At 45.7% G+C, this 12,187-nt stretch overlaps 1 protein-coding gene and 1 long non-coding RNA gene across 3 annotated transcripts in view; one reads left to right on the forward strand and one right to left on the reverse strand.

Moving 5' to 3' along the window:
* The first annotated feature begins 878 nt into the window (after positions 1 to 878).
* Positions 879 to 4,624, forward strand: LOC122459515. Of its 2 annotated transcripts, XR_006280261.1 has the most exons (3): positions 2,268 to 2,667; positions 2,890 to 3,146; positions 4,369 to 4,624. It is a non-coding gene; the product is annotated as an uncharacterized LOC122459515 (long non-coding RNA). The 2 variants fall into 2 exon arrangements; XR_006280260.1 differs by having other exon boundaries at positions 879 to 3,146.
* CCDC80 (coiled-coil domain containing 80) overlaps positions 3,705 to 12,187 on the reverse strand; it is a 30,977-nt gene continuing 22,494 nt past the window's right edge. The window contains exons 7-8 of the mRNA XM_038386942.2: positions 9,159 to 9,239; positions 3,705 to 7,542 (exon numbers count right to left, since the gene is read on the reverse strand). Of these exons, the coding sequence (XP_038242870.1) occupies positions 7,196 to 7,542; positions 9,159 to 9,239 (428 nt within the window). The 3' untranslated portion in view covers positions 3,705 to 7,195. The remainder of the gene's footprint in view (positions 7,543 to 9,158; positions 9,240 to 12,187) is intronic.

Consider the following 12,187-nt stretch of genomic DNA (forward strand, 5'->3'; position numbering starts at 1 on the left):
TGTGGGAAGCAGCCAGTCCGGGCCCAGCCGGCTAGTATACAAAGAGGTGCTGGGCCAGAGCGAGTTCAGTTTCTTGATAGAGGTGGAGGAGAGTGGATGGTGCCCTGGGCTGGCTGCTGGGACTCCACCAGGACGAGGCCCTGAGACAGACTGTGTATGACTTGGCCGGAGGGCTGAGTCAGCGAAGACCCAACACAAACACACACTCGGCCAGGGGGCGCTCGCGAGAAGTGAGTGCAACACTGTTACTGGAGGAATGAGAGATTCAAAGCAGTTTTTGGAAAGCCAGAGAAGGGGTTACAGTTGTTAAAGGTATGAAGTCCTTTGGGACTCACAATTTGGGAGAGGAACCTATTACAAATGGCCAAGATCCCCATACCACACGCCTAAGCTAATGTCAGCATGCAGGTTTCTGAAGGCTTCAGTGGATTTCTCTCCGAATAGTCATTGTGTTAGTTTTCTTATTTCAGTTCTCAGAATAAGATTTGATTTTCTCCCCCCCGCCTTTCAATTTCAATGGATACGCTTCCTGCCCTCTACAGCTAATCAGCTACCATGGTCCACCCCAGTTGTGGATGAGGTGCTCCTTATCTCTCTCTTGCCTTTTGCATTGGGATGTTTTGAGGCTTAATTAGGATTAAATTGGGTACCTTTGCATGTTGCTGAGCCATCCTAGGAAAGGAATTGTGTGTCAGGGAGTCACTGTTCCTTCCCTATTCGCCCCGTCCTGTGGTGGAGAATAATTTGCTGCTAGTGTATGCCAGCAACAAATTACTACCCACCACACTGCTGGCTCAGCTCTTCTGGCCAGTACATCGAGTCAGATTTCTGGTTGCTGCTCTAGGAGGGGAGTAAGTAGATGTGTAGCATCCCTTGTCTCGGCATCCTTGGACCCAGGGTCTGGGTAGCCCATGCAGGAGTTATCAGGAGGATGGCGACTTACCTCTTTCTCTTACTTCTTTATACAAGTGTACAGTCCAGGCTACTGTCTAGGAATCTAGGTCTTAATAGTTGTTAAAGCGTTTTGAGAAGCTTGGATGAAAAGCAGTGTGCATGTAAAAGTAGTATTCTAGTTCCTCACTTTTTAAAATATTCCTCCTGATGGGAGGAGTGCCCTTTCTCTAGCGTAATTTAAAAAGAGCCAGACAAAAACTCACTAATTATGGTTGTGATTTATTTATTAGCTATTACTTTCTAAGTAACACTTAGATGTGAAACTTCATAACCACACTCATGTTTTCTATACTTTTATGGTAGCTTGTTAACAGAGAAAGAATCCTGGCTGCTTTAACCTTTACAGAATGTAACAGGAAAACTCATTTAAATGCAGTTTCCAGATGCATATTTTCATTGATGGGCGATAACCTGTTTGGGAAGGGAAACCATTAATGCAAAAAAACACCTTAACTGTTAAAATTTCAGTTGCTTTAAGACACCTTAACTGTTAAAATTTTGTTGCTTTCCATTACATGCATCTTTGCAGTATACAGTATGTGCCTGAGTTTCCTGTATTTTGCAAACATGATAGCTGTCAACCTTAGAATGATATTTCCAAGAACAACATATGGAATTATTAGCTTTAGATTATATTTCATTTAAAGGAGAATGACAGGTTTTACATAAACTTGTCCAGAGAGTTTTCCCACGTGCAAAGTCTGAGCATATAAATCAGCCCAACATCTCTAGAGATTGGACATCAAATGAATTCAAATGGTCTCCAAAACCACACTTTTGGCCTCCCTACTTGAGATTTCTGTCTGAAGACAAATGAGATGAAGAGAAGCCATTTCTGAACTTTATCAAGTGTGCTTAGTGTAGTGGTGGCAGTATAGTCTAATGGTTAGAGGATGGAGTGGCACTCAGGAGACCTGGGTTCAATTCCCACCTCTGCCACTGACATGTTAGGTGACTTTGGGCAAGTTGTGTCTCCTCCCTATGCCTCAGTTTTGCCATTTGTAAAGTGGAGATAACGATACTGACCTTTGTAAAACACTCTGAAACCTGCTGATGAAGCCAGTCAAGATAAGATAAGATGTTGCTGAGCCATCCTAGGAAAGGAATTGTGTGTCAGGGAGTCACTGTTCCTTCCCTATTCGCCCCGCCCTGTGGTGGAGAATAATTTGCTGCTAGTGTATGCCAGCAACAAATTACTACCCACCACACTATGCTGGCTCAGCTCTTCTGGCCAGTACATTGAGAGTGTAGAGTCAGATTTCTGGTTGCTGCTCTGGGAGGGGGAGTAAGTAGGTGTGTAGCACCCCTTGTCTCAGCATCCTTGGACTCAAGATAAGAGCTAGGTATTATTTTTCCAAGTTCCCCATGTGACAGAGTTAAGCTGGGCAGCTGCAAGAGAGTCATTTTTTTCCCCCACCCTTAAAGTTTTGCTTTTAATGCCACAGTGAAAAAATGCATTTTTGTTGCACCTATTAACAGTTTACTTTTGGATAAACACAATGAAAATATGATTCTCTTGCTTTCCTACAATAGCTTAAGTCAGTAGTACTTCACAGTATGTTTGGTCCAATTGTAAGGCACTTCTTTGTACTGCAGCTACTTCACTTGGCTGAATGCTTCTTGACCATGTCAATGTATTCCTGCACATCATCAGGAGATCCCAGGTGCTCTCTGGTGGATATCCTCAGGCACTATATCCAGCATGGACGGCAGGTATGTGAGCCCTAGAAAGATAAAGGCCTTTTTTCCTATAAACTGTGAAGGGGTGACCTCCGGCTTCTCCAGGGTGAGAGGCTGCTCTCCTCCCTACCAAGGGAAACCCCCAAAGTGGATTGCCTGCTTAGGGGAAGGAACACACAGAGAGAGAGAGAGCATGGGAAAGGTATTCCCCTTTTGCTTTGTGTTTGTAAATTGGTTCCTTTTTGTTTGCTGGAGGAACCGTCCTTGGTCCTGTCCTGAGGCCTACTTTGGAAGAACTGATAAGAGAACACAGAGGGGGAGGACAAACACCGTCTAAAGTGGGGCTGGTTTAAACCAGGCCCCACCACTGCAAGAGGAGGAAGTGCAGAGTCCGGCGAGGTGGAGAGGCCTTGCCACATCCTAAAATCTTGGTTGAAAAATCTGTAAGAAAATTGAATGATGCTTCAATGCTTGATGCATCTACACCAGATCTAACCATATGGAGACATCAGGTATGTAACTGTGGAGATACACCAACCCATGTGTCTGCACCTCTCCAAGGAAGGGCTGGACTTCGGGATATTAGGGCCCAATCCAACTCTTGAGGAAGTCTTTCCATTAACTTCAGGAGAGCTGGATGGGGCCCTTAGTGAGGTTCTCTTGAATTGGAGAGAGAAGTAGATAACTTACTAATGAGAGGGAGACCTACCTCGTCTGTGCAGCAGTAGGAACATTGACTCCCACCCAGAAATGGTGTGAATACCATCCTCCACAATGCGTTTCTCACAAATGACAAGGATGCTTTAGGAGAGCAATGGCTGAGCAGAACATTGGCTTCTGCCACATGGCCTCTAACCAATAAATTGGGCAGAGAGCATTATGTCTGAAGACCATTCCAAGCTGTATTATTTAGGATACATCTACACTGTCCGTGGCAGTGAGCATCCCAGCCCTGGTCGACAGCCTTGGACTTGCACTAGTGCTCTAAAAATAGCTGCATAGGCAGCGCTTTGAAGTTGAGAGGTTTTTGTTTCTTTTTCTTTAAAAAAAAAAAAAAACCCAAACAAACAAAAAAAACCATATGAAAATAGTGTTTCCTTCAGTAAATTTCATCAGTATTGTGAATCCAACACAACAGCATTGGTGATAGAAGGCCAGAGGAAAAATGACCCAAAATCCTAGGAATCCTGCAAACATCCAGAAACTCCAAAACATCATTCTCTATCTACCATGAAGAATTGTTTCGTTAACAGGCATAGAAATATGAACTTAATATACCTGCATGATGGATAGCTAAGCATGTCTCAGTTTCTGCTTGTTCTCAGAGTGGTGCTACAGAAGGGCAGCGTTAAGGTTGGTTGTGAGACTAACAACATACTTTCAACTGTTCGGGGCTAGTTTTGTTTTTGTTAAAGTGAAACCTTAATTTGGAAGTTTCCAGCTTTCTAATGTTTGGGGGCGGGGGGGTTGAGCAAGGTACATTGTTCTCTTAAGGGTTTTTTTGGTTGACAATGGGATAGATCATTTCAACCTTAGCTCCAGGTTAACAAAGTTTTCTGCCCAGGGGACTTGATAAAGAGAGATGGGCTGCAAAATTCAGACCTGCTCTGGATATCAAACCCCATCCCTCAACATTTCAAGTTGCTCAGAAAGGGGAGTTAGGTTTGGTCTATTAGAGATAGGGGTCAGCATCAAAATTTAGATCCATGTTAAGACAAATCCTAAATCTTGCAGGTGTTCAGATGCAGAGTTTGTTTGGACCAATCTCTATACATTGACAGCCACATACCTATCTTGACTTCAGCGCTAAATCCATAGAGTGACAGGTCAGTGTCTGGTGCATACACAATTTTAAATTCTCAGGATCTTGCCTATTTGGTTGAACTTTTCCATTTGTTTTGGCAGGTTAAGTCCCTTCTCCCCAACCCCAACACCGGACGTTTCCGCTAACTCATGATTTACAGCGTGATTTACTGTGCATTCATTTAGAGTCATTGCAAAAATACAAAGACATGGAAATGTTTTAAATGACTGAGAAATCTCCTTAAAATGGCGTCTTCTTTCATCTAAAGGACGTAAGTGTTAGAGAAACATCTGGTGTACTTACCCTGCTTCTGCCTTAGACCAAGGTGGTTAAGCAGCTGACTGTTTTGCACTAAGGCAATCGGCACTTACTTTCTTAAGCTGAGCCATAGGACATCACACACTTTCCTCTAAGACTTGCTTCAGCCTGGCTCATTATTTTTTATCATTCCTTCTTGCCTTTTTAAAAAAAATTCTCTTCCCCCTCCATTTCAGCGGCTGAATTGCTGCAGGCAGCAGCCAACTTGAAAGCTAGAAGTTACAAAGTAAACAGTCTTTTCAAGATGGCTCCTTCCAGGGCCATCCTTCACCAGCAAGCCCCAATCACCATTCCCTACCTAGGAAATGAGGCCCAAATCCTCAAAGATATTTAAACACCTAACTCCCATTGATTTGAACAGATTAAGCACCTACCGACCTTTGAGGATCTAGGTGTGAGTGTCAAACTAGCTCCATGATGACTAGGCCTTATGGCACTGAGGAAAGCCTGCTCCAGAAGGTGGCTGGAAATCCTGGTGCTGAGGGAAGCCTGCTTCAGAAACCAGTTGGGCTTTCTGGCAGTGTTTCACTCTTTCTGTGCTTATCAGGGTGACCCAGAAAGCAAGTGTGAAAAATCAATACAGGGGCTGGAAGGTAATAGGCACCTATATAAGAAAAAGCCCCGAATTTCAGGACTGTCCCTATAAAATTGGGACATCTGGTCACCCTACCCAGAAGTAGCATACAAGGCTGGACTTTTGAGATGGTTTCTAAGGAAAACACCTGGTTTTCAGTGAAGCCCTTGTTTTACCGAATTTTGTTCTCATCTGGGGGGACAAAGATTTCCAACTACTTGCTTAATGTCACACTGTGGGGTGTACTTTGGCCCCCGCATGTTTCTACCCTATGGCTCTGACCATTGATAAGAATCCTTTTCCAAATGTGTCCCTAAGGGTGATGGGTGGGATGTGTATCAAGATACCAAGTTTCCATATAATCAGTGAGGTTAAAGGTCACCTAGATGTGCCTTCCATCCTGCATGAGGTCTTCTCATTGGGATATTCCTGAATTTTGCTGCAAGGCCCTTAAGGGTTAAAGGCTTGATTCAACTCTCATTAAAATGAGAAGATAGACTCCTTCCCATTGATTTGAATGGGAGTTGGTTAGAGCTCTCTCTGAATTATTTTTCCAAGCCCCTATATTCTAATACAGTTTCCTTGACTAGGGTGAAGTTCATATTTTTAGACTGTATGTTACAAAACAATAGGATAAAAGATTGGTGTTCAGGGGTTATTGCCTATGGCATAGTGTGACTAGTATAGGTCTCAAAAAAATATATATATACCAATGGGCCTGCTAGTTAGAGAAACCATAGCAGAAGCAGAGCTAGTTGAATAAGCAGGTCCAAATTTTCATAAACATTTTTGTAAAAAATAATTGTCCTTTTTTTGGGGAGTGGGGGGAGGGTGGAGAAGGAATTTTGAAATTTAGATGAAAATTTTTGTCAAAATATCTATCTGGCTCTGGAGATGAAATTTTCACCAAAATATTATTAGAAATTGCTGGTTGAAAAGCAAGTAAAAATGTTAACAAATATTTTGGAGAAATGTCTTCCTTTTCTGCCGAAATTCAATTTTTTTCAACCATCTAGAATTCGAACCCTGCTAGCTTGCAGCTCTGGCTTAAGCAGAGCTGTAGCTAGGATGGATTTAATTGTCTCATGGAGCAAGAACCCCAGCTAAAGACATAAAGTGACATGCAGCAAGATTTGTCGTTCAGAGCTTTTTCTGCTGTATTGTATCAAATCCTTTAGCAACCCTTAAGGTGGCATTTTGGTAGGTTATGGGTGAAACTCAGCTAAGTACAAAGCTGATCTGTTACAAAAGAGATGCAGTCATTTTAGAGAAGGCATTTTGAAAGGGTTTTAAAAAAATTATTCTAAAAGAGAACCTGCCCCACACTTATTTCCTAAAATCTCCTTCCTTGGGAAAGTCCTGGCATGTGATCCTCTTTGTCTGTTCATCAGCATGATATAAAATTCTCACTTTCCAATAAATATGCTTTGTTTTTCTCCTTGAAAAAAATATATATAAAAAAATGTTACAATGTCTATTGTACAGGTTGTGTCCTGGCTACAGTATGAGGTCCGTGGGGGAAAGATTTTTTTGTTTTGTTTTTTGTTTTTTTGGTTTTGTTTTTTTGTTTAATACAAACAAACTGAAACTGGTGATGCCCTCTGATTACAGGGGTTAAAAAATATAAAGGAGTCTTTACTGCTTAAAAGCATCAGTTCTACTGGTTTGAAATATTTCACTGTAAAGGCTTGTGGATTTTCAAAACGGCAAATACAATGTTTATTTAGGCCCTTGACTGAATACTGGAAGAAAGAGGCATGGGCATTTAGATGGCTTCAGAAGAATTTCCATGTCTGGCCACTTGCAGCTTGAACAGCTATTAGGATGCAGGCAAGAGGCAGCAGTCAAAGGTTAAGTAGCTCTTTTTAGTATGGGTATCCATGGTGGTAACTTTCATGGTGACGGTAGTCATCTTGGTAACCTTCCTGGTATCCCTGGTGATAGCTATGGTAACCATACCCACCATACTCGTCTTCCGGGCATCGCATGCCAAGTGATTGCTGAATTGCCATTTCCTGTCGCCGGAGCTGCATGGAATCGATCAAATCGTACACGATCACCATGGACCACATTGGGGAAGGGTACCAGGATTTGACGTTTCCATCCTTGCCAACCAGAAGCATGGAGAAATATTCAGGGCTGATTTGGAAATAATTGCGGATGTCTTTCACCAGGTTAGCAGGGACATCTTCTCGCTCTACATTGGAGCTTCCTAGAAAAGGATAGAATCAGGCACAATGCTGGTGTTTTGATTGCCCAGCTAAATGATAATTTGGAAAGTATGCCCTGTGACCTTTTCTTCCTATTTTACTGCCCTCTGACTAGGATCTTTTACAATTTAAGGATCTCACAACCCTCCTCAGCAGAGATTGACTTCAGGACCTCCCATTTCCAAAAACACAGGTCACTATCATGTGAGCGGAAGAAAAATTTTTGTTTTACTAGGGTTTTATTTGTTCTGCAGGCTGTAGCCAGCAGAGGGTGATATAATCACACACTCACGCACGTGTCTGATACTTCATGCAATTTGGGGCGGTGGTTATATACCCCAAATGCGAGCGAAGGTGGAGAGGTTCCTTCCTGTTTTCACCTCTCCTTTGATGGATGTACTTAATAGGGTTACGTAGCTGAAAAGCTCCCTGCCTCCAACATGTGCTTGGTAGTGAGATCTCTAGTGCAAGGCTAACCCTGTGTGGGCCTTGTGGCACTGAAGGAAGCAAGGAATTGATGATGAAAGGAACCTTGAGTGAAGTCAGAGGCCTGCACATGAGAAGTAGCTGTGACTGTGCTTTATTAGCTTCCCCTTAAACTCTATAGAAGATAAGGATATGGCGGGGGACGGGGCAAGGAGAAGCGTGCATTTGATCCACTCTATTTTGACTTCAGTGAGAGATAAAGACATGCTGCATCTTGCCCCGTCCCTACCAATTATGGTGCCTTATGCAGCCCGAGCACCTGACCCCTCTCCGCCCCACAGAGGGTCTGGGCTGCAGTCGAGGTCTGCGGAGGCAGGAGCTGTGGGAGCTGCTTGTGGGGGCCCACAGGCCCAGAACAGCCCAGGGGATTAGCGGGGGGGCTTGGCGCCAGCAGCAGGAAGCAGAACAACCCATCCCCAGCCCGCTCCACTCCCCCCGCCCTAGCCATGTAGCTCGGGGGGAGAGGGCTTGGGGAAGTGGTCTGCCCTTCCCCCCACCCCCACACTCACTGGCGGCAGCAAACGGAGTGACACAGCAGGGAGCCAGCGGAGTGGAGCGGGCTGGGGCGCTCTGCTTCCCGCCACCACTGATGAGTGCGTGGGTAGGCCTGACCCCTGCTGCCTGCGCCAGGTCCCCGTGCTAATCCCCTGGGCCATGTCCATCGCTGGGGGAGGGGGCTTGGGAGAAGGGGTGGAAAATGGGGGTGGGAAGAGGCAGGGCAAAGGGAGTTGTCCTGGTCCCGCACCTCCCTAGGAATGCACAGTGGGGCCAGCTGGGGGATGGGGCTGGCCGCCAGCACTGCTGTATCGAAGCACGCAGCTGCTTAGGGCACGATGAAATTTGGGGCAATTTGATGCCTCAAATTTCGTGGTGCCCTAAGCAGCTATGTATTCTGCGTATGCCTAAGGACAGCCCTGGCTGCACCTTTCAGGCTCAGGCCCATCATTTTTACCCTGGCAGCGTCTCTTAAACAGGAATGTTATGAAAGTTAGAAAATGTGCTTTAATTCTAGTCATATCTGTCCGTCTTACCACCCTTTCAAGCAAAGGTCCCAGCTGCCCCTTAGAAACACACAGTGCTATCTATGTGCCCTTCATGAGCAGTCATTAAAGACTGGGAAACCATTTCTCACCATTGATGGGATACAATTCTAAGACACCACCGATCTCTTCCCCGAGTCCTAGCAGCTTGAGGATAGTTATGTGGCGCAGACCTGCAAAGGAATGAGAGGGGCTTTGGGTGACACCAGAAATTTCCACTCAGTCATGGACAGATGTTGTTTTAACTGTCCAGGTCCATGCTTGCTTGTTGGGGTCCAATCCCACAAGTCTTCTGTGCAGGGACTGACACTGATTTCAATAGGAGTGCTGTACGTGAGCCATTGACAGAAGCAACCATTCTGATCGGCTAGTCTGACCTCCTGCGTAACATAGGCTGTAGAATTTCCCTGAAATAATTCTATGGCATGGTGGGCTTAATCAGGGGTTGGAATTTGGGGATAAGCTAATCCATACAGGCACTGTGAAACTTATATTGTGAGAGCAGAGACACAGCAGCCTCCAATGTGGTTCTGCTGCGTGGGAGGGCAACCACAGGGGACAGGCACACTGGGGAATTGCAGTGGTCAACTCCATGGGCATAACTTCCCTTGCCCCCAAACCCACCTCCCATTGTGTGGGGAAAGGAAGTAGGGCAGGTGAGGTGCACCAAGAGGGACACCAGGCAGGTGGATGCTGCTGCAGTAGCAGGCGTGGAGTGTCCTGGTGTGTGCATGGATGGATTCTTCAGAGGCTGAACGAAGGGGCCCTCTTTTCCCAAGCCCAGCCTTTTAAGTTGTCCCCTAAATGTTCTGCTAATGTTCTTACACTTGCATAAACTAGAGTGCAAAATACCTCCTGCCCCTCTCTGGTGAGGTTTAATAATATCTCAGTACTTGTGTTTATTGTTTGACTCAGAGAGTCTTTTATGGGGTCCAAACAACATGTGAGTTGGTGATCTTGTATTAGTTCCACCACCCAGGAATTGACATGCCATGAGAAGAGCAGCTCATATGTTGTTTTGGCCTCCACCATGGCTCCCTGAGAAAATCCTGCAGTATTTACTCAGTCAAAACTGCCACCAACTAAGATCTGCAGGATTTTGCTCTAAGGCATTAAAAAAAAAAGTGAACAAAGTAAATATAAATAAAGACAAATATTAGAACCTTAGCTCACCCTGGCACAAAGTCGCCAGGGCATTCATGTTAAGGCAGGTAAGCTGGGTAGATGCAATTTACTGCTCACATTTATAAATTGCTCATCATTCCCCCAAATTAGGGAACATATGCTCTGCCCCTTGGCTTTAAATGCATGGATTGTGAACAGTGTTCCCTCTAATTTTTCCCACACGTGCGGAATGAATTTTGTTATGTGCACCAATATGGAGGTCATATGTGACACATCACCTTCATATTGGTACACACAAAAAATTCATGTGGTGGGGGTGGGGCAGAGAGGTTTAGAGTGTGGGAGAGGGCTCAGGGCTGCAGCAGAGGGTTGGTGTGCAGAGGTGTCAAGGCTCTGGCTGGGGGTGCGGGCTCTGGGGTGGGACTAGGGATGAGGGGCTCGGGGCTGGAGCAGAGGGTTGGGGTGCAGGGGTGTGAGGGCTCCGGCTGGGGGAGTGGGCTCTGGGGTGGGGCCGGGGATGAGAGGCTCAGGGATGAGGGGCTCAGGGCTGGGCTCTGGGGTGGGGCTGGAGCAGACGGTTGGGGTGTCTGGGGGAGGATGAGGGCTTCAGCTGGGGGTACAGGCCCTGGGGTGGGGCCAGAGATGAGGGGTTTGGGGTGCAGGAGGATGCTCTGGGGCTATGGTGGGGAGAGAGGACTCCCTCCCAGCTCTCTCTCCCTGCAGCAGCACCTGGGCTGGGGGGAAAGGTGCCTCTCCCCGCTGTGGCAGCTCCAGGGCTGCCATAGGCACCCCTCCCCTGGCCGCAGCAGGTCTGGGACTGAGTTGGGGCTGGGAGAGGGGCGCTCCGGCAGGTCCCGGGCGGACAGGTTCCCTGAGCGCCTATGCAGTGCTAAATAGGCTGCTGTGTGGCCATGCAGCTTACAGGGAACTTAGGTTGTGAGAGGCAGGGTGCAAAATCTCAAGTGGAGAAGCTGTAGGGTCTGGTAACTTATCAGGCAGCCTTAGAAGAGGCATGATGATCTCCTAATACAGGAGGATGGTCAGAGACCACGACTGAGTACAAAGCAAAACTATGTTACTGTATCAGACCATGAGTCCAGTATCCCACCCCCTGCCATACCAGATCAACCCACTGGTCCATCTAATCTCATAGCCCTCTAGGGAGTGTCCTGCCATGCTGGATCAGACCATTGGTCCATCTTAGTCTGATATCCTGCCTTTGGCAATAGAAGCTTCAAAGAAGGGAAAATCACCCCTCCTAATTACTCCTGACCAATTGTGCAACCCTGCCCATGGGGATGAAAACTCCTTCCTAACCCATAGAGTAGTTGTTGGGGTGAAATTCACAAAGGCATTTTAGATCTCTATCTTTCATTGAAATCAAGGGGAGTTAAGACCCTAAATATATTTGTGAATCCCACCCTTCATGCCTTGATGCATGAGATTTTACCTTAGTTTGCAAAAAAATCTCAGGAGATCCAAAGAGTAGTGAGAGCTTTATTTTAAATCAATTGAAAGAAATGAAGAGAGAACCCCACCAAATGCATGAAAAAGTCAGCATGCAGAGAATAGTGCGCTTATTCATGAGATGTACAGTGGCAAACTGTTTGGAGGTAACATACGCTGTTGCCCTCAAGTGGGAAATTACTATGGGGATCAGATTAAATCAGGCATCCATTTTTTCTTTTTTAGACAGAGGATTGGAATGTTGTCTTTGAGAAAAGATCATAGAGACGCACCAGGGTCCCAGTTAGTGAGGCACCTCTTTCTATACTGCGAAGAGTCCTGGAAGCTACTATTTTAGTGACCCAGAGGCAGGACACTTGGAAATGCACAACTTTATTAAGGATATTCAACCATGGCATGAGGAAAAAGGAGAGTTATGCCTTATTAACTTCTGGAATTCCTTAAGGATATCCCTAACAGGGAAGAGAGTTAAGTGAATAGTGGCTGTATGCAGATCTTCAGAAAGTATGTGACAAAGTTCCATATCACA

This window comes from Dermochelys coriacea, chromosome 1 (assembly GCF_009764565.3).
Source record: "Dermochelys coriacea isolate rDerCor1 chromosome 1, rDerCor1.pri.v4, whole genome shotgun sequence".
Taxonomy (NCBI): Eukaryota; Metazoa; Chordata; order Testudines; family Dermochelyidae; genus Dermochelys; species Dermochelys coriacea.